The sequence below is a fragment of the Thalassophryne amazonica genome, chromosome 6, assembly GCF_902500255.1.
Source record: "Thalassophryne amazonica chromosome 6, fThaAma1.1, whole genome shotgun sequence".
Taxonomy (NCBI): Eukaryota; Metazoa; Chordata; class Actinopteri; order Batrachoidiformes; family Batrachoididae; genus Thalassophryne; species Thalassophryne amazonica.
The window spans coordinates 11,454,404-11,480,578 of record NC_047108.1 but is presented as its reverse complement, the minus strand read 5'-3'; the positions used below and the strand labels follow the sequence as shown (position 1 = coordinate 11,480,578).

General features: G+C 41.8%; 1 protein-coding gene across 1 annotated transcript in view; it reads right to left on the bottom strand.

The window, feature by feature from the left end:
* The window catches only part of celsr3 (cadherin, EGF LAG seven-pass G-type receptor 3), a 258,686-nt gene that overhangs the window by 123,792 nt on the left and 108,719 nt on the right, over window positions 1-26,175 (bottom strand). Inside the window, exon 4 of the mRNA XM_034171441.1 lies at window positions 16,259-16,481. Coding sequence (XP_034027332.1) covers window positions 16,259-16,481 — 223 coding nt within the window. The remainder of the gene's footprint in view (window positions 1-16,258; window positions 16,482-26,175) is intronic.

The window sequence follows — 26,175 nt, the reverse complement described above, 5'->3', positions numbered from 1 at the left end:
ATTTTTCCATAGACCTTTAGACATAAGCAGTTGAAATATAACACTAGAAGCCAGGAACAAAAATTGTGTTACATAGTGTATCCACTACCTATAAATAATAACACCAATAATAAAAAGTACACCTTAACAATGCACAAAAATCCCAAATTCAAGGCCAATAATACAGAAAAATGTGCAATTTATACTCAGTATGATTATGCTCTGGAAAATATGGTCATTTCACATTACGTCTGACATTGAAGAGAAAGTGTAGTTTAACTGTTTCTCAACTATAAGTAATGACAAAATGTAAATGCAGGTAAAGCACTGGAAGCTGCAGTTCTCCACATCTGCACCTTTTCATCACGTGCACTTAACATGAGGTAATCAGCCTTTCAGAAACCCAAATTGGGAATTCGCAGGAAGTGCACTCGTCTTTACTACGTGCTTTAATCCTAATTCTGGTTTCACTGGCATTCCATAAAACAAATACACAAAAGAACAGCAACAAAACAGTGAACAATTTTTCCCATCTGCCTTATTGTCAGGAGAACAGACCCCAGAATACAGTACCTGTGGAAATACTTCAACACCACTTGTCCCTCTTGGATCTCTAAGGCGATGAAGTCGTGTTTTCTCGTTGAAGGCGTCCGTTATAGAAGAGCAGGCCAGTGTTCTCCAAGGGTCCGCAAAACTGCAAAATACACATTTATAAAAACACATTACTGATAACTATATTAGTCCCAGAGACATGCAGGTTTCAATACCACTTAAGGGAATTAAATAACTCTGACTATCCAGCCTCAATATACCTGGACCTATACAAACATATGGTGGCCATTCCCGGGGCGGCAGCTATAGGTAGGTAGGGGTCAACATTTAAAAATGCTCCAATCATACTGGAAACTATACAACATTATTTGTCTGAATCAATAAATTGGAATAGTTTTGACTGTGTTGAATGTTTGGTCCGCAAAATAAAGACCAAACAAGGTCGACGTCCATTGGATTTTGTAACATATGACGTGTTACCCCGTAACATGATAACTAAGCATGACAGATGTTGCAAACAATTCTATTTGTTAATCCGATTAGCTCGATTTGTATCACTTTTCACCAAAATTGTAGTGACTTTTTTTTTACTACTGTCCAAACTGAAATTGACCATTGTCACCATTTTTGCATGCCATAAATTCATAACATTCAGTTGTAGATAGTATACCATTTTGGAATTGTTATGATCAGACCAATGATTCTAGTGTAGTTTTCAATACAATTAGTGCATTTTTATATGTTGAAGCCTGTTTGTAAAAACGTCAGCGACCCCTACCTGGCTACAGTTGCCACCCTGGGTTGGCCACCATACATTTGCGTCAGCCATGGTATACTGAGGCTGGACTGTAAACGTTATTTTCTCACCTTAAGAGGTACCAATTAGGTCAACATTGGCTTTAGTCATTGGGTGGATTCAGTGTATCACTGAAAGTACACTGACACAACATAAGAAGAAAAACAATCTACAGTTAGTTAAAGCAAACTGATAAATGCTTTTATTTTTCCACAGCTCTAATTGAAGGGGAAAAAACTGCAAGTATAACTCCATCTGCATTACACACAATATGGATTTAACAGTAAACCAGTAAGAATAATTGTTTCAAACTTTTGACATTTTAACACACAAAAAACACCCAATTAAGACAAAAAAATATAATTTGTGTGCATGTCAGTGTCAACAAGAATGACATGCTGTTCAGACAGTTAGATGACCCAAACACTAAATGACCAGTTCAGAAACAGCATTAAAACAAGAATAATCACAGATTTCTGACATCCGTCAATCTGGATCACCTCCAAAATACAGGGAGTCTTCCATGGCCTAATATCTATCTTTGGTGCAAATTTGGTGAGAATCTGTGAATTAGTTTTGATGTAATCCTTCAAGCCTATATAAAGTGAAACTTGATCCAGAATCTGGATCTGGATCCAGATCACCTCCAAAATTTAATGGAGTCTTTCATGGCCTAATATGTATCTGTGTTTAAAATGTCATCAAAACCCTTGCAGTAGTTTTAACATAATCCGGCTAACAGCCAGGCAGACAAATAAATAAATAACACCAATGATTTTATTAAGTCTTGGTGGACCTAATGATCCACTGTAACGTCTGAGCAAAGTGAAAGTGTGGAAGACTAATTTCATTGTTCCACTCCTTGAAGAGGACTGTATGTCTGCATATATAAGATGATGTTCAAGAATCCTGTGTTACATCACAGTATTCATACGGATAGAACTTTTTAAAAAAATATTCATTTTATAAATATGATCAGCTAATTGTTTTATTTTGAGAAACATTCTGTTTTCACTGGTTTTATTAATGAAGCATCTAATTTACAAATAGGAAATCATTTTTAAAAACATTTTCATGTAGTGGAAAAAAAAAAATCTGGATTCAAAACCAGACGGTAAACTCTGATGTCTTCAGATGAAGCTCTGCCTAAGAAGAAAAAGTTGTAGTTCCTTGACTGGCTGCATGAGGCCTGCCTCCAAACAGAGCACATTCCCATAGAAGTCCATGTTAAAATGTCCAATATTAGAGCAACAAATAAACATTTTTACAGCCTGGTACAAAAAGAAAACTGTTTTAGTCTCTATATGTACAACCCCTGGCAAAATTATGGAATCACCGGCCCTCAGAGGATGTTCATTTAGTTGTTTAATTTTGTAGAAAAAAAGCAGATCACAGACATGACACAAAACTAAAGTCATTCAAATGGCAACGTTCTGGCTTTAAGAAACACTATAAGAAATCAAGAAAAAAGATTGTGGCAGTCAGTAACGGTTTACTTTTTTAGACCAAGCAGAGGAAAAAAAATATGGACTCACTCAATTCTGAGGAAAAAAATTATGGAATCACCCTGTAAATTTTCATCCCCAAACTAACACCTGCATCATATCAGATCTGCTCGTTAGTCTGCTCTAAAAGGAGTGATCACACCTTGGAGAGCTGTTGCACCCAAGTGGACTGACATGAATCATGGTCTCCAACCCGAGAGATGTCAATTGAAACAAAGGAGAGGATTATCAAACTCTTAAAAGAGGGTAAATCATCACGCAATGTTGCAAAAAGATGTTGGTTGTTCACAGTCAGCTGTGTCTAAACTCTGGACCAAATACAAACAACATGGGAAGGTTGTTAAAGGCAAACATACTGTAGGACCAAGGAAGACATCAAAGTGTCAAGACAGAAACGTAAAGCAATATGTCTCAAAAATCGAAAAAATGCACAACAAAACAAATGAGGAACGAATGGGAGGAAACTGGAGTCAACGTCTGTGACCGAACTGTAAGAAACCGCCTAAAGGAAATGGGATTTACATACAGAAAAGCTAAATGAAAGCCATCATTAACACCTAAACAGAAAAAAACAAGGTTACAATGGGCTAAGGAAAAGCAATCGTGGACTGTGGATGACTGGATGAAAGTCATATTCAGTGATGAATCTCGAATCTGCATTGGGCAAGGTGATGATGCTGGAACTTTTGTTTGGTGCCGTTCCAATGAGATTTATAAAGATGACTGCCTGAAGAGAACGTAAATTTCCACAGTCATTGATGATATGGGGCTGCATGTCAGGTAAAGGCACTGGGGAGATGGCTGTCATTACATCATCAATAAATGCACAGGTTCATGTTGATATTTTGGACAATTGAAAGGATGTTTGGGGATGATGAAATCATTTTTCAAGATGATAATGCATCTTGCCATAGAGCAAAAACTGTGAAAACATTCCTTGCAAAAAGACACATAGGGTCAATGTCATGGCATAGGGTCAATGTCAATGAGCAGATCTGATTTGATGCAGGTGTTAATTTGGGGGATGAAAATTTACAGGGTGATTCCATAATTTATTCCTCAGAATTGAGTGATTCCATATTTTTTTCCTCTGCTTGGTCTAAAAAAGTAACCGTTACTGACTGCCACAATCTTTTTTCTTGATTTCTTATAGTGTTTCTTAAAGCCAGAAAGTTGCCATTTGAAATGACTTTAGTTTTGTGTCATGTCTGTGATCTGCTTTTTTTCTACAAAATTAAACAACTGAATGAACATCCTCCGAGGCCGGTGATTCCATAATTTTTGCCAGGGGTTGTAGTTTCCTCTTCTATGTCAACTGTACAGGGGTGAATTTCTTCCTATCTTCTTAATTTAAGCTGTTTTAAGACATAAAGTGTAAAAATGTGTAATTAGGGGCGTAGTCACTTTGAGTGACAGTGACTGAGACCCAGTGTCTCTGCCTCTCTGCATGGAGGGTCCGTTGGCAGTGGTCACTCGCTGTTGTGGAGTCTATGTCTGTTTTGTTTGGATCATTTTATTATGAACACCAGGATTAGTCTCATTTGATGTGCGCTGAAACGCCTGAGCAGATTATCTAAGATTTAATGTTGTATGCTAATCGCATTAGCACTTTTAAGGGCCTGTCACAGTGGCGTATTCGTAGAGCTGCTCATTACAGCGTATCATCTATGCTGTAATGAGCAGCTCTCCGCCCACTTCACGTGGAGTTTTTTCTCAATACGCAGCAGTATGTTGAGGGCTACGCGCGTAGGATTGAAGAAATTAAACCTGTCTAATTTTCTTCGGCGTACAGCACAGCATGGAGCCTTCACGTGAGTATACGCAGCGCCATGCTACTGTCCGCTATTGTGAGCCCGCCCACGCTTCACCACAGTACTGTACGCCACTTCACATCTCCCCGTTGTTCTTCTGGAGCTATAAATACTGCAAGATCGTTGCTTCACTTTATCATACAGGACTCATTATATATGAGGACTGTTTCACTGTGTCACATCGTTTCATAAAAGCGCTCTCTCTCTCTCTCTCTCTCTCTCTCTCTCTGTGTCTCTCTCTCTCTGTGTGTGTCTAATCGGAGCTGTGACTCTTTAAAATAAACGTGCACTCGCTGCATGTCGGTGTGCTCATCAAACGCACTGATCGATCAGTCTGATCAAAGCTGAAAAGAGCTGTGACTCTAAAATAAACACATAAAAAAATAATAAATAATAATAAGTCCCTTCGGCTGCTCCCTTGTTTGCACTCGGGGTCACCACAGCAAATCCAAGGTGGATCTGCATGTTCATTTGGCACAGGTTTTACGCCGGATGCCCTTCCTGACACAACTCCACATTACATGGAGAAATGTGGCAGGGGTGGGATTTGAACCCAGAACCTTCCAAACTGAAACCAAGCGCATTATGTTAAATGACTCTGTTTTTGAGCCGCACCACATCATGCAGTAGAGAACAGAGCGCACTTCCACAGAGGCAGAAAATAGCACTGAAACTGGTGCAGCATGGCACACGCGACTGTGTGCACACATTAAAATGCGAACACACGCAGCTGCAAGTATGAACAAACACTGTTAAAGGCTGAGTACGCGCGTATTTCGGGCGTATTTAAATGAAACACAAAGCTGCAATGAGCAGCTCTACGAATATGCCACTGTGAAAGCCCCTTTAGCAGCTATTGATAGACTGATCCATTAAGCCCAGTTAACACACAATTCCTGAGAAAATAAGCGGCTCATAACTTTTAATGTGCACACCAAAATAAATCGGTAACACTTTACTTGAAGGTTCATCATAATAGTGACATGACACTGTCATAACTGTTACGTGACACAGTCATGAATGTGTCACGTCATTCAGTTTTTATAATGACAAGCTGACATTTTTTTGGGCTGTCTTGATTATAAGAACTTGACTTTAACCCTCTGGGGCCGACGCCGTCGTATACAACAGCTAAGACCAAGCTTTACTAAATTATAAATAACTTTTGAATGATATGAGATAGAAACATACTCTTTTTTTTGCTGAAAAGTTAACTCCGCGGACTTTCAAGCCAGCCATCAGCCATCTTTGTACTCCTCATAGAAGCTGTGTGATGACATGCACAATGTGAGTGTCCAAACGGAATTAGTTCACCGTCACATTTTCCAAAAATCCAATTGTAGGGCAGCTTTACCTCACATGAAAAGCCAAAGATCATTTTCAGGAGTGATGTGTTACTAGTTGGCCCATTTGAATAGCCCCCTGGGTGCTCCAATGAGTACATACTATTAGTACATACTCAGTGTGCCCTGCGCCATTACACACAGCAATCAGTGAAAGCAGGGGCAGACGGAGAGCCTCTGATGACAATCTCACGTGCTCAAACAAAGAGTGTGTAACTATCAGGATTGCTCCACTAGTTTGCATGTGAATGTTACTGGATAACTCTGTTGCTTTCTCTGCATAAAGCACTGGTTACCATATCAATGGACAACAAAACGCATAGACCATTTTGTATATATTGTTCAAAATGTGGATTTGTGTTGTATGGCTGGGAGGCCTGGCTGCCTTTTTGTTTCTGTCTTTTGTTTTTCCTTCCAGGTGGCTTGCATTTGGGACTGAGTGGCTATGTTGCTGAGGTTATCAGGACCTCACCCTGATCACCTGCGGCTCGTCAGGACTCACAGCTGAGGTGCATCTATATGGATTGGAACATGGTGGCATTTAAGACTGGAGTATACAGTGTGTATTTGCCAGAGACTCGACCTTGTGACCAGACGGGTGAGATCGTCGTCTCGGGAGCCATCTCATCATCAGTGGATGCAGAGAACGTCCAGGGTTTGATGCACGGTCTGTGAAAGAGGAGGGGGTGAGGTCTCACGCTCGTCAGCACACTTCCTGAGGTACGTTAGATTTTGTGACTAACATTTATACAGTCAGTAAATGTGGTGTCCCTCACACCTTTTTATATTGAGCTGTATGTTAGTCATGTATCGGCTTCCACTGCAGTGGAGTTTTGTGAACTGGATGTTCCATGCCTGCAGGTTGGGAAGCTGATTAGTAATCAAGCCAGGAAGTGTTTGCTGTTTGTACACCTTTAAGTGTTCTCTCTGTGTGTAGAGTGTGGACTCACATAATGGTTCCTTCTTTCACAGACTCGGTTTGTTGCGGCCACCTGGGGGGAGTCGGCGGGGTCCTTGGGTCCGAACAGCTTCTGGCTCCGGACCGTTAGCGCTGCTGGGAGCGCACCACGCCAGACCGCATTTTCTTTTGTATTTTTTGTATCACTGTTATGTATTAAATTCAGTTAGCCTTTGTACCGTGCTCTGCTTATTTCATACTGGGTCCTTCAAACGCTGGTCGGTTCTCCGAGCTGCGTCCGACACATAACAGTAGTCTCTGGCCAAACATCACAGACCCAGCGGTAGCAGAGCCGGTAACGCGCCGGGAAGGTGGCAGCAGACGTTCAGAAGTTATCCGGATCAGTTGCGGGTGCTCTCCGCCCGGATGGTGCGTGTTTGAGACCCATTACTGAATACTGATTCGTGCTCTCTTGCAGCCGTGTTCCTGTGTGTGCCTTATCCGTGGGTCGTGGTGGAGTGTGACTGGCGACGGCTTCGCGTCGCACTTCGACTGGATAAGAGGTTTGAACGGGAGCTGCAGGAGTGAGTCTGTAATGGGTGAACGCGCACGGCGGAGCTCTGTGGCACGGGTCGCGGTGCTTCCTGTGTTACAGTCGTAGCCCCGTTTCCCCGGGTAATGATAGCTACTGCGTCTGTTGTGTCAGCTCCGGTGTTATTTAGTTGAATCACATTTTTGGTTGTGTGTTGCTCACAGCTGCGCACAGAAAAGCAGCTCGTTTGTTTTCTCTGTCACCAAAGGGGGTTTTTTATTTTTAGCACTCTGGCTCCCCCTGTTGGTGACTGAGTCACATTACCGTCAAGCTCTTAAGTTGGAACAGGTGTGTTCCATTTGTTTGAGCTTGACGGTATAAATCACTTATTTGTTTTGTGTTAGTTCATTTTGTGTGGGTGTTTTTTGAGTTGGTTTTTGTGTGGGATTTTATTTTTTGTTTTTCACTATTTAGTGTCTGGGGTCGTGACCCTGCAGTTCTGCCCACAAAAAAAAAAAAAAAAAAAAAAGGACCCGAGCAACCTTATGTCAGTCTGTTAGTCTTTCTTTTTATTTTTTTTTTTCAGTTTCACCTCCCAGGGTTTGATGGGACGGTCCCCTGCGTGGTCATGGGGGGGGGGGGGGGGTATTTGGGTTGTTGGTTTTTTCTTTCTTTTTTTTTTTGTTTTTTGTTATGCCCTCTCTTCTCCTCTGACTCCAGCCGTGTGTGCCGTAGTGTCGGCGTTGCTGGAGTGGTGCAGTTGGGTTGTGCTGGGCGTTTCCCAGGTATCCTCTGCACCTGGGAGGGGAGGGGGGGGTTTGGGGTATTTTCTTTTTGTTCCCTCTCTTCTCCTCTGGCTCCAGCCGTGTGAGCCGTAGTGTCGGCGTTGCTGGAGTGGTGCAGTGTGGTTATGCTGGGCGTTTCCCAGGTAACCTCTGCACCTGGGGGGGGGGGGTGTTTCCCCCCAGTTTCCACCCTCAGGGTTTGACTGTGGTGTCCTCTGGGGGGAAAGGGCTGTGGGTCCATCTAGCCATAGACGGCCGGGGCTGGGTCCGTTGGTCGTGAGGGGAGGCATCTCCTGGGGTTGACGAGTGGTCCTCTGGGAGGCGCTGGGAGTCCCCGTGTGTGACGTTGGATCCCAGAGGGACCTCGGCTGTGGTTATTACTCCTGGAGCTGGCGGGAAGTCCTCTGGGGGGTGTTGGTCCCTACATGTCGTTTGGGGGGGGGGGTGTTTTAGCGCTTTTATTTGTAAGCTTAAGTTTGGGGTTTTTCTTTTCTCCTCATCCCGGGGTTTGATGGGACGGTCCCCTGGGGAGTGGGGGGGGGGGGGGGGGGGTTTGGTTGTTTGTTTCTTTTTGTTTTATGACTAATGACCGCATATGGTTGGATAAAGGCAGACCGCACAGGTTTAAGAACTCCTGGCCACACCTGTGCTGAGTGACTGACTGAAACAAAGGCAAGGATGCAGCCAGAGGAGAGGACATCAACCATTCTATTGGAAGACGAATGCAGATGCGGTTTCCAGCCATGGTCCCTGGAGGGGGGTGTTTCTCCTGGGCCAGGTTTGTGTGGTCGCCGGGAGGCTTCCCGTGAGGGTGGGGTACTGTTGTATGGCTGGGGGGGCCTGGCTGCCTTTTTGTTTCTGTCTTTTGTTTTTCCTTCCAGGTGGCTTGCATTTGGGACTGAGTGGCTGTGTTGCTGAGGTTATCAGGACCTCACCCTGATCACCTGCGGCTCGTCAGGACTCACAGCTGAGGTGCATCTATATGGATTGGAACATGGTGGCATTTAAGACTGGAGTATACAGTGTGTATTTGCCAGAGACTCGACCTTGTGACCAGACGGGTGAGATCGTCGTCTCGGGAGCCATCTCATCATCAGTGGATGCAGAGAACATCCAGGGTTTGATGCACGGTCTGTGAAAGAGGAGGGGGTGAGGTCTCACGCTCGTCAGCACACTTCCTGAGGTACGTTAGATTTTGTGACTAACATTTATACAGTCAGTAAATGTGGTGTCCCTCACACCTTTTTATATTGAGCTGTATGTTAGTCATGTATCGGCTTCCACTGCAGTGGAGTTTTGTGAACTGGATGTTCCATGCCTGCAGGTTGGGAAGCTGATTAGTAATCAAGCCAGGAAGTGTTTGCTGTTTGTACACCTTTAAGTGTTCTCTCTGTGTGTAGAGTGTAGACTCACATAATGGTTCCTTCTTTCACAGACTTGGTTTGTTGCGGCCACCTGGGGGGTGTCAGTGGGGTCCTTGGGTCCGAACAGCTTCTGGCTCCGGACCGTTAGCGCTGCTGGGAGCGCACCACGCCAGGCCGCACTTTCTTTTGTATTTTTTGTATCACTGTTATGTATTAAATTCAGTTAGCCTTTGTACCGTGCTCTGCTTATTTCATACAGGGTCCTTCAAACGCTGGTCGGTTCTCCGAGCTGCGTCCGACACATAACAGATTTGTGTTTATTGTTTGAACCTTTTTGTTGTACAGTCTTTCACACAAGACCTCAAATTACCTTTATAAAGTGTCAAAACAGTTGTTTATTATAGTTTGCTGTGTGTTTTGAATAAATGTGTGTGGAAAATAATTTTTCGCTTTATTTTTTCCTTGCCTATTTTTGATTGTAAACCTTTATTACACTTATAAAACACAACAAAAACATATATATTCTGAAAGCACAAGTTGGCTTGAAAAAAAGAGACATAAAACATGATTGTGGGATGCAGGGAGAGCTGTTAACAGCAATAATAAAACATTTATGCCAGGCGAGTGAACTGTCCAAAAAATGCCCTCGGACTCCAGAGGGTTAATCAAAGTGACATGACCAGAAGTTGTCTTTGGCCTGTTTGGTCTTCAGTTGTATGCCAACTTGTCAACTTAATGAACTGAAGTTGTCCTTGGGATTTGTTCACATTTTTCTTCAGTTTCAAATTCCTGACAAAGTGCCAGCTACAGAAATGAAAGTGGACGATGGTTAAATGATGTCTCTGAAAGTCAACGTAAGTCCAGAATTCTTGTTTCGTTTTGGCTTCGGTGTCCTTCGTTAGTGGCGTGTGATCGGGGCTTTAGGTTGTTCGAAGACAGGGGCTTCTTTTGTCACACATGCATCCACCCATGTTCCATCCTATTCTGCATTAAGAGTCAGCCAGAGTCAGCTTCTGCCAAGATGCACTGCCACCACTGCCAATAAAACCTACAGGTGACGTCACACAGGTTTTCTCTAGTATATTCAGTCTAAGTTTAAAACGTAGTAGTATGGAGCAACACTGCAGTGGTCCAAACTCCGCATTCTCTTATCTGTAGTAGTACGTGGGCACACACTCAGGTTGAGGCTGACCTAATGGAAAATTTAAATCCTCCTGGTGACATGGTGCAAAACCCTCTACTGTACTGTACTCTTCTTCCATCTTACATCAAACATTATATCAGTGACAACTGTTTTTATTTCTACCTGAGGTGAAGTTAAACAGAATAACACAAAGAACCAGAATCAGCTGGAGCATCACATGTCTTCACAGGTGGAAAAAAAACGCATCTGTCAAGAATACTGAGTCTGGGAGTTTTATATCAACCACATCATGGTAGCTGCCATCAAGCTAGCAACAGGACTCAAGAGCAACATCACCACAGCAAAGATGAGATCACCCATGGCAACCATCACATAACCATGCTTGACCAGTCTTAAGGACCACTTCAGATTTCCCATAGATGAGCACTCAGCATGTCAGGAGGCGAAAAGGCCACAATGTTCAAGTAATGGAAGGCGACAAAGACAAAGGATGTAGAGTAAAGAGAGCACTGAGAATTGTGGTGCACAAATGACCATTTACAAAAACCTACAAAATCCAGAAAAAAAAACTGATGTATTTTTTATATATCATATATGAACTTTTTACCCTTCTCATTGTCCATGTTGGTTCTGTAGTTGTGCAGTATTCTTTATTAACAGGCCAATCTATGATTCTACATGCAACCTTTCTGTGGGTATTTCCGTTATGACCGGAGGAACATCACCCGGTCAGGTGGGTGCTCATAAATGTGAGTCTGTTTAAAACATTGGTTCTTTTAATCTGGTACAATATATGCATCAGGGTGAACAGAGAATGTTGTTTCAATTGAAGGCCTGGTTTAACATTTAAGAAGTACTTAAGTCACAAAATAACTGTTTTGCGAAATTGACGGTCAAAGTTTTTAAAACAAGCTGCAGATATATATTTTTTTAGTGGTAGCATACTGTGGCACCTGTTGTTGGTTCCATGGGTAATACAGAGTAGACAAACATTTTCTGCAATCCTTTATTGCAAAGAAAACTACAAAATTTGTTTTGGACTCAAGTACTTTTTTGTGGCTAAACACCTGAGCTTGAGTATTTTTTGTGACAAAAGGGCAGTACTTGGGTACTTTGAGCACACAAAGTCCTTTATGGCTCATTTTTTATTGTCAAACAGTTTTGTCAGAAAAAAAAAAGAATAGTTGAACCAACTTAAAAAAGTGTTCCAACTGGCAAAACCTGAATGAATTAAGTTGTTTTGAACTTAATTCATTCTGGTTTTACCAATTGTAACGCTTTTTTTTAAGTTGCTTCTTTTTCAGTGTACCTTTCATGGTATAATTTTATGCAGAAATACAGTTAAATCCAGTATTGCCTAGTAAAGTCCAAAATCACTCAGTTAAATCAGAAATTAATGTCTTAAATAGAAGAAAAGCGAACTTTGACACAATATCTCATGTCACATGTCCCTCATTCAGGAAAGTCCTCTTGGGTTTGCAATGGAATCAATCCAGATCAGAAATACAACAACAAAATCAAGTATTAAGAGTTTAAAAAATCGATTTTTGTCACACGATGCATACAAGCATTTCGATAGGTGAAAAATTTGATTGGACTTGAGTATTTCTTGCACAACATTTTACTTAGTTCACCGGTGACCGTATATCAACATACTGGACTTAAGAACTTACTTTCGGAATGTTTGTGGACAAAATGATGCTCTGGCCTTCATGAATTACAGTAGTGGTGCCAACTCATTTAAAAAAAATGTGATTTAAGTGCTTCTTGCACCCAGGTCTTCAATTCTGCCACAGCTGAGCCAAGTTGCACATTCCAGTTCTACTCTGCAGATACAATTTGGATTTTAAAGTGAGTGACAACACAAACTCCAAGTTCCAAGACAATGGGCCTCATGTATCAACGTTGCGTACAGCGATATTTGAGCATATATGGGGTGTACGCCAAAACGGCTGCGCTACTTGGCATTTATCAATGTGGTCGTTGGCGTACGCTGCGCTGAAAATATACACCAAGTCGAGAGGTGGCGTAAATTATACGAGGTCTGTGATGAAAAAAGCGGTCCTTTTTATTTTTTTCAAAAATAAATGGGTTTGATTCATATGTTCTTACGTCAGACATGCTTGAACCCTCGTGCACATGCATGAGTTTTTTCACGCGTGTCGGTGACGTCATTCGCCTGTGGGCAGGCCTTGAGTGAGGAGTGCTCCACCCCGCCCGTCGGAATCTCTTTGTCTGAATAGCCGCTGCGGACGGCGCACGTTGCTTTATCAAAATTTTTTCTGGACCTGTGAGGAATATCCGAGTGGACACTATTCGAGAAATTAAGCTGGTTTTCGGTGAAAAGTTTAACGGCTGATGAGAGATTATGGGGTGTTTCTGTCGCTGTAAGGACTTCCCACGGAGCGGGACGTCGCGCAGTGTTTCCAGACGCCGTCGTCGGCCTGTTTCGACCTGAAAACATCCTAATTTAAAGCTTAATTCACCCAGGATGTCGTGAGAGAACAGAGAAGATTCAGAAGAGGCTGGCATGAGGACTTTATGTGGACATTCCACTGTTTAAGGACATTTTTTAATGAAAGACGTGTGCGCAAATTCGCCGAGTCGTTTCCATGACGACTTGGCAAACCTGTGTGCGCCGCGACAGGAAAAACACCTCCGTGTTGAAAACCATTTGTAAAATTCAGGCGGCTTTTGATGGCTTTCAACAAGTGAGTAACTGAGAAATTGTTTAACAGCTTGGGCATGTTCCAACTTGCCAGTTAAGGTTTCCAACGGAGGTGTTTTTCCTGTCGCGACCCCCCGCGGTCGGGTCTGGCCCGACATGCGACTCTGCCCGCACGTTCTTTCATTACAAATTGTCCGTTAACAATGGAATGTCTGAATAAACTCCTCATGCCGACTTCTTCTGAAAGTTCTCTGTTCTCTGATGACTTACTGGGTCAACAGAGCCTGAAATGTGGAAGTTTTCAACTTGAAACGGCGAGACACTGCCGCCTCGAAGCGCAGATCGCCGTCAGGCACCGTGGGCCGTCCTTAAAGTGACACTACCAGACCAAAATCTCTCATCAGCTGTTAAAATTTTTACCGAAAACCAGCTGAATTTATCGAATGGTGTCCACTCAGTTGTGCCTTACAGTTTTGAAAAAATTTCGATCAAACAAAGCAGCAGTCTCTGAGCCATTCCTAAACAATGAAAAATGGACGAGAGGGTGGGCCACTCCTCACTCAAAGACTGCCCACAGGCGAATGACGTAACCGACAGGCGTGAAAAAACTCTCGCATGCCCACGAGGGTTCAAGTATGTCTGATGTAATCACACGTGATTCAAATCCATATGGTTTTTGAAAAAAATAATAAGGTCCGTTACTTTTATCACAGACCTCGTACACCAAAATGAACCAGTGCTGGAATCCACATAAAAATGAAGATGATCAACATGATAAACAGTGCCATCATACAAATCAATGCATATGTTACATAAATAACACTTTCCTGATTATACTACATAATAATCAATACAAATCCCGCTTTTGCGGGATTGTTATGGAGCACGATCCGTGGTCACAACGCTGACAGGAAGGAAAGCGCTGCTCGCTTTTTTCTCCAGACGTCGAGCCTGGAGCCAGAGCAGCGCTGAGCTTAACTTCATGTGGTGTGATCGTTTTAGACTATTAAATTGATAATAACAACTGTAGTTTTGTCATTCCCTTAATTCGCCCGTGCTGCAGCCAGGTTTTGTCGTCTCCATTCGGTTGTCACAATAAAATAAATACAGAAATACATTTAAAAAATAAAGAAATCTGACAGATTAGGTGTTTCTTATTAATTGAGCGAGCAAATATCCACATGTCAAGAATTATTGACATGTGAAAAGAGAATACAGTGGTCCCTCGCTATAACGCGGTTCACCTGTTGTGGCCTCGGAGTCTCGCGGAGTATTTAGTCCAATTTTGCATGCCTTTCTTTTTACAGTGTTCTGTGTTCTGCGTATCTGTTTATAAGAATCTTGTTGCCCAGAAGAGAAAAGAGCGCCAACAACTACTCATAACTGTTTGTCACACGGAAACACACACCTGCAGCCAGATGTGAGTGGGAAAAGGCGCGGCGCCAGGACGCAGAGGCCCGATCTGTGACATACTGGTCAGTCACTATTAATAATTTCTTATGTGTCCGACCTCGTTCTTTGATCGTTAAAATTAATTTGTTAGTTCTAAATGCCATCATAATTATTTATAGGAAAATTTCTCAAACAAATGTTTGGGCCTGAAAACAGTTTGGTCTTATTTTTCTACTAAGCTTTGAACTTTGAGAGTGTTTACACACGAGAGAAAAGTGAGAAAATGTTCATGCCTGATTGAGAAAGTGTATAAACTGTGTAGTGAGGGGTTTTACAGCTTTGAAATGTCTATAATAATTGTAAAAAATAACGCTGACTACGTCGCGGTTTCACGTATTTCGGGCTATTTTTTAGAACGTAACTCCTGCGATTAATGAGGGACCACTGTAACACTTTATTGATTATATACTACAAAACAATTGATACGACGGCCGCTTTTGACACTCTACTGGCACGCGTCGTGATTGGTGGAGTTCTTTTTCATTGCCGTCTTCCCGACTTCCATGTCGTAAAATGAGGGTGTGTCTGAAGCGGAGTCTGAATATTTATGGGCGTGTTTATTATAATTACGATCGTTTCCACCTGCTGCATTTATCAAGATCACGTCAGGCGTATGCCAGAAATGGGCAGGTGCACACTGCTTGATACATGTCACGGTGACTTTGGTGTATTTCAAGTTTACACCATAAATTTACGCCACAAGTGTGCAACATTGATACATGAGGCCCAATGTGTGTAAACAAAATTCTAAAAAGCACTCATATATACGATCTGAAAGCTCTGGCTTAAGCACATGTGGTCCTACAGTTAAGTATGTATTCGAAAAAAGAAAGAAATTTAGGAACATGAAGCTCCATTGATGAAGAAACTCTGACAAAAGGTTTTTAGTTTGGACTGGAAATTGGAAGATTATGTTTCTGAAAAATTAGGGTTCTAACCTCATTGTAGAGAGTGTAGAAGATCAGCAAAAAAGAATAAACTGCCTTTGCACTCTTTACTGAAACTAGCCAGCCTGAAAGAGCAGAACTCAAGGGTGTAAGATAAGACGGGGTACTGAGAGGAAAAGCCGAGATGTTACTCAAACCAGGTGAAATTGATCGATGAAAGAGGAGCGAGAGGCGAAACTGCACCTCTCACCTGAGAGAAGTAGGCGCAGCCGAGAGAGGATCCGTGAATAATAGGATCGATGTCTGAGACGGAGATGAAATAAACAGATTAAAGCCAGGAGGAGATCGACTGTAAGAGGGAGAGGAGTGAGAATCAGAGGAGTGCTTATGGAGCTGTGTCTGAGTGAACGTGGGTGATGAGAGGGACTCGGAAAAAGATCTGCGAGATGGATGGAAGCTATTATGGATGGAAGGAGAGAAGGACGTGACAGCAGAACAGCACAAACCAAATGTTAGGACTTGAAATCAACTCTATTACTCACGTTAATGAGATGGAGAGGTGAAATCTTTGCCTCAGGCCTCGGAACATGACGAAGGACTTGGGTGGGAAGGAGCGAGCAGTGATAGTGCAGTACGGACGCTCGTAGCCCCCAGCTGGACACTCACAGCGGAAACCCCCACCAGAGACCTCCCGACACGTCCCTCCGTTACGGCACACACCCGGCACACACCTGTCCTGCCGCCGATCAAACTCACACCGGTCACCTGGGGGTTAAAAAGAAAGAATTTATTATTTTATGTCCGTAACCATAGTTTTAGAGTCAACACCAATTGCAACAACAATGTGCTGAAGACACTTTTTCACAGTAACCTACGACTGATACATTAACATGTAATGACATCCTAGAGCAGGTAGCACAGTGGGGCAAAGACTTGAGTTTGATTCCTGATCACACTAGCTGTCTATGTTTTTGGATAACCCAATTCATCTTGTTGTGAATAGGCCTCAGAGCCTTATAGGACTTACTACTATTGATATACGAGGTCTATCAGAAAAGCATCCTACCTTTTAATTTAAAAAAAAAAACTATATGGATTTGAATGACGTGCAATTACATCAATCATGCTTGAACCCTCGTGCGCATGCGTGAGTTTTTTCACGCGTCGGTAACGTCATTTCCCTGTGGGCAGGCCTTGAGTGAGATGTGGTCCCGCCCTCTCGGCTGAATTCCTTTGTTTCACACGCTGCTCGAGACGGCACGCATTGCTTTATCTAAATTTTTTCTGGACCTGTGAGGAATATCCGAGTGGACACTATTCGAGAAATTAAGCTGGTTTTCAGTGAAACGTTTAACGGCTGATGAGAGATTATGGGGTGTTTCTGTCGCTGTAAGGACTTCCCACGCAGCGGGACATCGTGCAGCGCTTCCAGGCACCGTCGTCGGCCTGTTTCGACCTGAAAACATCCTAATTTAAGGGTTAATTCACCCAGGACGTCGTGAGAGAACAGAGAAGATTCAGAAGAGGCCGGCATGAGGACTTTATGTGGACATTCCACTGTTTAAGGACAGTTTGTAATGAAAGACGTGCGCGCAAATTCGCAGAGTCGTTTCCGTGACGACTCGGCGAATCTGTACGCCACGACAGGAAAAACACCTCCGTGTTGAAAACCATTTGTAAAATTCAGGCGGCTTTTGATGGCTTTCAACAAGTGAGTAACTGAGAAATTGTTTAACAGCTTGGTCATGTTCCAACTTGCCCATTAAGGTTTCCAACGGAGGTGTTTTTCCTGTCGCAACCCCCCGCGGTCGGGTCCGGCCCGACATGCGACTCTGCCAGCACATTCTTTCATTACAAAATGTCCGTTAACAATGGAATGTCCGAATAAACTCCTCATGCCGACTTCTTCTGAAAGTTCTCTGTTCTCTGACGACTTCCTGGGTCAACAGAGCCTGAAATGTGGAAGTTTTCAACTTGAAACGGCGAGACGCTGCCGCCTCGAAGCGCAGATCGCCGTCAGGCACCATGGGCCGTCCTTACGGCGACACTGCCAGACCAAAATCTGTCATCAGCCGTTAAAATCTTTACTGAAAACCAGCTGAATTTATCGAATGGTGTCCACTCAGTTGTGCCTTACAGTTTTGAAAAAATTTTGAACAAACAAAGCAGCAGTCTCTGAGCCATTCCTAAACAATGAAAAAACGACGAGAGGGTAGGCCACTCCTCACTCAAAGACTGCCCACAGGCGAATGACGTAACCGACAGGCGTTAAAAAAACTCTCGCATGCCCACGAGGGTTCAAGCATGTCTGATGTAATCACACGTGATTCAAATCCATATGGTTTTTGAAAAAATAATAAGGTCGGATACTTTTCTAATAGACCACGTATATATACTGAGAGCAGATGAAAACAGAAAGATCTGTTTTTTATACTTTTTTGGCCCACTTACACCTTTGTAATGTTGTGTCAACTTACCTGCTAAAGTTAGTTTAATTAGCCAGGGAGGTGTCTTGATAGCTGGTAAAGCTAACTTGTCAATCACTAGCATTAGCTCAATAACCACTGCCACTACAGCTGTGCTGAAAGGTTTACATACCCTGGCAGAATTTTTTATTTTTTTGGTAATTTATCAGAAAATATAAATGATAACACAAAATCTTTGTTTTCACTCATGTTTCATTGTTGTGTGAATCATAATGACAATAGAAACTATCCAAATGACCGTGTTCAAAAGTTTACATACCCCAGTTCTTAATACCGTATATTGCCCCCTTTAACATCAATGACAGCTTGTAGTCTTTTGTGGTTGTTGTGGACGAGGCTTTTTATTTCCTCTGATGGTAAAGCTGCCCATTCTTCTTGGCAAAAAGCCTCCAGTTCCTGTAAATTCCTGGGCTATCCTGCATGAACAGCACACTTGAGATCGTCCCAGAGTGGCTCAATGATATTGAGGTCAGGAGACTGAGATGGCCACTCCAGAACTTTAATTTTATTCTGCTGTAGCCAATGACAGGTTGACTTGGCCTTGTGTTTTGGATCGTTGTCATGTTTGAACATCCCAGTACGTCCCATGCGCAGCTTCTGGGCTGAAGAGTACAAATTTTCCTCCAGTATTTTCTGATAACATTCTGCATTCCTCCTGCCATCAATTTGGACCAAGTTTCCTGTGCCTTTGTGGCTCACACATCCCCAAAACATCAGCGACCCACCTCCATGCTTCACAGTAGTAAGGGTGTACCATTCATCATAGGCCTTGTTGACTCCTCTCCAAATGTAATGTTTACAGTTGTGGCCAAAAAGTTCAATTTTGGTCTCATAACTCCAAATTACTTTATTATCTGTGCTGTTTGGTGTATTGTAAGTGGGATACTTTGTGGCATTTACGTAGTAATAGCTTTCTTCTGGCGACTCAACCATACAGCCCATTTTTCTTCAAGTGCCTCCTTGTTGTGTGTCTTGAAACAGCCACACCACTTTTTTCAGAGAGTCCTGTATTTCAGCTCAAGTTATTTTTGTGTAGTTCTTTGCATCCCAAACAATTTTCCTGGCAGTTGTTGCTGAGATTTGTGTTGGTCTACCTGACCGTGGTTTGGTTCCAACAGAATCCCTCATTTTCCACTTCTTAATTAGAGTTTGAACAATGCTGATTGGCATTCTCAGTCCCTTGGATATCTTTTTATATCCCTTTCCTGTTTTATACAGTTCAGTTACCTTTTCTTTGACAATTCATTTGCTTTCCCTACAACTCAAAAACCAAAAACATCAGTGCAGCACTGGATGAAAAATGCAAGGGTCTGTCAGGAGCCCAGAAACTCACTGACCTTTTATACACACACACATTGATTACAAGCAAACAGATCACAGGTGAGGATGGTTACCTTTAGTATCCATTCAAACCTGTTTGTGTCAACTTGTGTGCATGTTGTCAGGCCAAAATCACCAGGGTATGTAAACTTTTGATCAGGGTAATTTGGGTAGTTTCTGTTGTCATTATGATTTAAAAAGAGTATACATAGTTGTTTGACAGGAAATGGGTTCACACAACCACTAACCATGAGTGAAGAAAAAGGTTTTAGTATTATCATTCATATTAGAGAGAGCATATCTCACCCATATTGGCCTCTCTTCATTGGCTTCCTGTTAATTCTAGAATAGAATTTAAAATTCTTCTTCTTACTTATAAGGTTTTGAATAATCAGGTCCCTTCTTATCTTAGGGACCTCATAGTACCATATCACCCCAATAGAGCGCTTCACTCTCAGACTGCAGGCTTACTTGTAGTTCCTAGGGTTTGTAAGAGTAGAATGGGAGGCAGAGCCTTCAGCTTTCAGGCTCCTCTCCTGTGGAACCAGCTCCCAATTCGGATTAGGGAGACAGACACCCTCTCTACTTTTAAGATTAGGCTTAAAACTTTCCTTTTGCTAAAGCTTATAGTTAGGGCTGGATCAGGTGACCCTGAACCATCCCTTAGTTATGCTGCTATAGACTTAGACTGCTGGGGGGTTCCCATAATGCACTGAGTGTTTCTTTCTCTTTTTGCTCTGTATGCACCACTCTGCATTTAATCATTAGTGATTGATCTCTGCTCCCCTCCACAGCATGTCTTTTTCCTGGTTCTCTCCCTCAGCCCCAACCAGTCCCAGCAGAAGACTGCCCCTCCCTGAGCCTGGTTCTGCTGGAGGTTTCTTCCTGTTAAAAGGGAGTTTTTCCTTCCCACTGTCGCCAAGTGCTTGCTCACAGGGGGTCGTTTTGACCTTTGGGGTTTTTACGTAATTATTGTATGGCCTTGCCTTACAATATAAAGCGCCTTGGGGCAACTGTTTGTTGTGATTTGGCGCTATATAAATAAAATTGAAATTGAAATTGAAATATTAGAGCCTGACCAATATATCGGCTGGCCGATATTATTGGCAAATCTAAACCCTTTTCAAAGTACTCACTATCGGCCGAAATTTTGCAGATAGAATGCCGATAATTTCTCATAAACAGAACAGTTACTGAAATAATATTTGTCGGCAATGTAAAATGTTCTTGCACCGTTTGTCCAGTAGATGGAGATCTGACTCCATTCAACTGAGAGCTGCTTACACCCCTGCTTAAATGTGTTCATCACCGGCCCCCGTAGTCCACCGTCACACTGCACTGATTGGCTGACAAAAGCATACAAGTAAGTTTATCAGGATGTGGTTTGTAATAACTTTGCGATTACATTCACCCCACATTTCTCCCATTTCAGTTCAACTCAGTTTGATTAACTCAGCTTATGTAGTAATGTGTCAAATGTGCTTCATTGCGTCGGTCACGCTTTTTATTAAGCCCACATTGTGTAGACCTTATTTCTAGCATGAAAAACTTTTGTTTACTGCAAAGAGGTTGAAACATTCAGATTCACTGGTCGTACGGAAGGGTTCTGGGAATTACTGCCTCTGGGGCCGACGTTGTCGTATATGGCGGCTGGAACCAAGCTTTACTAAACTGTAAATAACTTTTTAATGATATGAGATAGAAACTTACTTTTTTTGCTGAAACTTAACTCCGCGGACTTTCGATCCACCGTCGACCATCTTGGTACTCCTCATAGAAGATGTGTGATATCGTTCACAATGTGAGTGTCCAATCAGAATTGGTTCTCAGTCACATGGTTTTCCAAAATCCAATTGGAGGGCAGATTTACCTCAAGTGATATGGCAAAGATTGTTTACAGGAGTGATATCTTACTAGTTGGCCCGTTTGAATAGCCCCCTAACTGCTCCAGTTGCATTTTTGCATTTTTTGAACTTGAAAATTCTTCTCTGTTATAAAGTTAATCAATATGAGGACAAAGCTTCAGCTTTTAGCTCATATCTTTTTTGTTAAGGGTCCAAAAAAGAACATTTTATTCATTTAAAGAAAAATAACAATAATATCGGCTGATTTATCAGCTATCGGCAAATCAGCCGATTTATCGATTATCGGCATTTTTTTCATCCGAATCTTGTTATCGGCATCAGCCTCAAAAAATCCATATCGGTCGGGCTCTAATTCATATTCTGTACAAAAAAAAAATCTAAAATTGTACCAGAGTATGTAAACCTGTAAGCACAACTGTATGTGATAAAAAGTTAGCTTGGATTTACCAACACTAAGATTATCTTATTAACTACTTCATTTAACTTTCCCACTAAAGTGAAAATTGCTTAATTACTTCTAAGTGAAGTTGGCTTCATAACTGATGAAGCTAACGTATTAATCATTAGCATAGCTCAGTAACTGCAGAAGTTAACATATTAGCTACTAGAGTTAGTTTGGGAACCAGGTAGTTTAGAGATACAAATACTAAAATTAGCTTGTTAACCAGTGAAGTTAAAGCAAAAAAGCAAAATAAAACACAACAAACAAACGGGATATTATGAAGTGGAGTAAAAATATTTGTCCTTGTTATTTTATTATTTTATAATATAAATGTATACAACAAAGAAGACAAAGCAGTTTTTCTTCCATCTGACTTAAAGAAATCTTAGTTTATTTTTAACACCCACTTTTTGCTAAAAAAAATACATAAAATTAAGAAATAAACACTGAAATAAATCCAGGCAATCTGAAATGCAAACAGGTGTTTACAGTTGCTGATATGCTTTGTGGCTTCAGACTGTGCTGTATGTTTTTTAAAGTTATTACTGACAGTGGATGCATGCTGATGAGTGCAGAGCAACTCTTATTGTGACTAACCTTGATCATCCTTTAAATTCATGCTTTTCATGACTGTTGCAATAATTTCAGTGTAATGTGTTTTGATTTATATTCTATTTAAGAGAAAAAAAACCTTGAGGCATAAATGTAATATTTTCTTGCCAAATACAATTCTATGATGTGAGTAAAAAACCAAAACCAACACAAACAAATCTGCAGGTCGACAAGAATAAAGACATGGCTGCCAGTCAAACAAGCTCCAGTCTGAGACTTCCCAAGTGGCTGAAACACCTACTCAGCCCTGGCACACATGCAGAATCATCCACACACAGTTTGAACCACACCTTTCAGCACATCTGGACACACACATTGTCTCAGTGACAGAACACACACTACACACTGTGCACAAACACACCCACACTCGATGCCCTGCACATAATCAGTGCAGACGCAGTGGAAACAAGCCTAAAGACAGATGACTCCATGAGGACCCACTTCAGAACCGACTGATGCCTCACAAATACACAAAAACAAAGTTCATGCATTTTAATAATGCAAAAAGCCTCCCTCTTACACATGTACAAATAAAAATACAGCTAAGGATAGGTACTATAAACAAATACACACACATATTATATATATATACAGTGAGGAAATTAAGTATTTTAACACCCTGCAATTTTGCAAGTTCTCCCACTTAGAAATCATGGAGGGGTCTGAAATTTTCATCTTAGGTGCACGTCCACTGTGAGAGACATAATCTAAAACAAACAAAAAATCTGGAAATCATAATGTATGAATTTTTAATAATTTATTTGTATGTTACTGCTGCAAAAAAGTATTTGAACACTGTGAAAATCAATGTTAATATTTGGTACAGTAGCCTTTGTCTTGTACAGAGGTCAAACGTTTCCTGTAGTTTTTCACCTGGTTTTCACACACTGCTGCAGGGATTTTGGTCCACTCCTCCATACAGATCTTCTCTAGATCTTTCAGGTTTGGAGTTTCAGCTCCCTCCAAAGATTTTCTATTGAGTTCAGGTCTGGAGACTGGCCAGGCCACTCCAAGACCTTGAAATGCTTCTTACAGAGCCCCTCCTTAGTTGCCCTGGCTGTGTGTTTGGGGTCATTGTCATGCTGGAAGACCCAGCCATGACCCATCTTCAATGCTCTTACTGGGGGAAGGAGGTTGTTTGCCAAAATCTCGCAATACATGACCCCATCCATCCTCCCTTCAATACGGTGCAGTCATCCTGTCCCCTTTGCAGAAGAGCACCCCCAGAGTATGATGTTTCCACCCCCATGCTTCATGGTTGGGATGGTTTTCTTGGGGTTGTTCTCATCCTCTAAACATGGTAAGTGGAGTTGATTCCAAAAAGCTCTATTCTGGTCTCATCTGACCACATGACCTTCTCCCATGCCTCCTCTGGATCATCCAGATGGTCACTGGTGAACTTCAAACAGGCCTGGACATGTGCTGGCTTGAGCAGGGGGACCTTGCTGCCCTGCAGGATTTTAAACCATGACAGCATCATGTTTTACTAATGTAATCTTTGTCACTGTGGTCCCAGCTCTCTTCAGGTCATTGACCAGGTCCTCCTGTATAGTTCTGAGCTTTCTCAGAATCATCCTTACCCCACAAAGTGAGATCTTGCATGGAATCCCAAACTGAGGGAGATTGACAGTCATCTTGTGTTTCTTCCACTTTCTAATAAATAATCATAACAGTTGTTGTCTTCTACCAAGCTGCTTGCCTGTTGTCCTGTAGTCCATCCCAGCCTTGTGCAGGTCTACAGATTTGTCCCTGGTGTCCTTAGACAGCTCTTTGGTCTTGGCTATGGTGGACAGGTTGGAGTGTGATTGATTGTGTGAACAGGTGTCTTTTATACAGGTAACAAGTTCAAACAGGTGCAATTAATACAGGTAAAGAGTGCAGAATAACAGGGCTTCTTAAAGAAAAATTAACAGGTCTGTGAGCCAGAATTCTTGCTGGTTGGTAGGGGTTCAAATACATATTTGCAGCAGTAACATACAAATAAATTATTAAAAAATCATACATTGTGATTTCAGGATTTTTTTTTTTTTTTTTTTTTTTTTTTAGATTATGTCTCTCAGAGTGGACATCCACCTAAGATGAAAATGTCAGACCCCTCCATGATTTCTAAGTGGGAGAACTTGCAAAACTGCAGGGTGTTCAAATACATACATACATACATACATACACACACACACACACACACACACACACACACACACATATATATATATATATATATATATATATATATATATATATATATATATATATATATATATATATATATTTATGTGTGTGTGTGTGTGTGTGTGTGTGTGTGTGTGTGTGTGTGGCTTCTGCATGCATGCGGCTTCGATCACGGAGAAACAAGGGTGAGCTGACATTTGGCGTGTGGTATGCTTAATAATAATGGCTTGGATTTATAGTGCGCCTTTTTATTCAAGAGACCCAAAGCGCTTACAAGTTGCATTATTCATTCACTTGCACATTCACACACTGGTGGTGGTAAGCTACTAATGTAGCTGCCCTGGGGCAAACTGACAAAAGCGCGGAAGCATGGCTGCCATTCTGCGCCTACGGCCCCTCTGATCACCACCTCATTAATACAAAGGCAAGGTGGGTTAAGTGTCTTGCCCAAGGACACAACAGCAGTGTGCAGATTTTTTTAACTGGTTGGGAGCCGGATTTGAACCACCGACCCTTTAGTCATAGGATGACCCCCCTCTACCAACTAAGGTACTGCAGCCCCTGCTTGTGTATTTTGGGTCAAAGATGAATGCAGCAAACACATAAAGTGGATAGGACAAATATTTTTGGAGAAATTAGCTATTTTATCTCACCACTAAACAATGGATGTTTTGCTGCAATGCACCATGGGAGTTCAGGGATTTAAATGTCGTTATTGTGGTTAATGTTAATTTAACAGTGTTGTTAGTGTTATTGATTTATTGTGTTTTTGTAGTTCAATTGCTTTAGTCAGCTTAGTTAAATGGCCTGTTGCCATTACCATGAGTGAACTATGTATTGCATTTGATGTCTTCCACCACTGTCTCTGTTTGTGTTCTAAAAATAAAAGCACCTGCTTGTGGCAGAACGTGGGAAAGACAAAAACCTCTCTGTGCATGTGTGCATGTGTCTGACTTTGATCACAAACAAACAGCGGAGAGCTGGCATTTGCTGTTTGGTATGTTTATGTATTTTTGGTCAAGGATGAATACTGCAAAACAGAATGTTGATAAGGCTAATATTTTTGGAGAAACTACAGATATTAGCTAACGTCGGTAATTACATACTGGACTAACACGCCATTCCAGCAGGGGCGGTAAATCATCTTTATATTAAAAGCATGAGTGCATGCATACATGATTTTATTTAGTAAGTTCAACGTAAGTACATAATATACAGGGTGGGCCTATAAAATGTTACCACTTTTTTAATTCGTACAATTAGAGAGTGTACTACAACCACCCACAGACCATTGAGGCCCTGAAGACCAACATCCGTCAGGAAATTCAGAGAATCCCTCTTGAGATGTGTGGTAATGTCATCACAAACGTCAGTGTGCGTGTTGCAGCTGTAATCCAAAGAAGACTGAACATGTCCTCAATTATTGAACTGTGTTGAAAACAAGAAACAAAGTGAGAAACCTTTGGTATCAAATGTTAATTTGATGCTTCTGTTACAAGTCTGTAAATAAAATTTTCGAATAAGTTCTCATTTCAAAAACTTTCGTACAATCAAAAAGTGGTAAC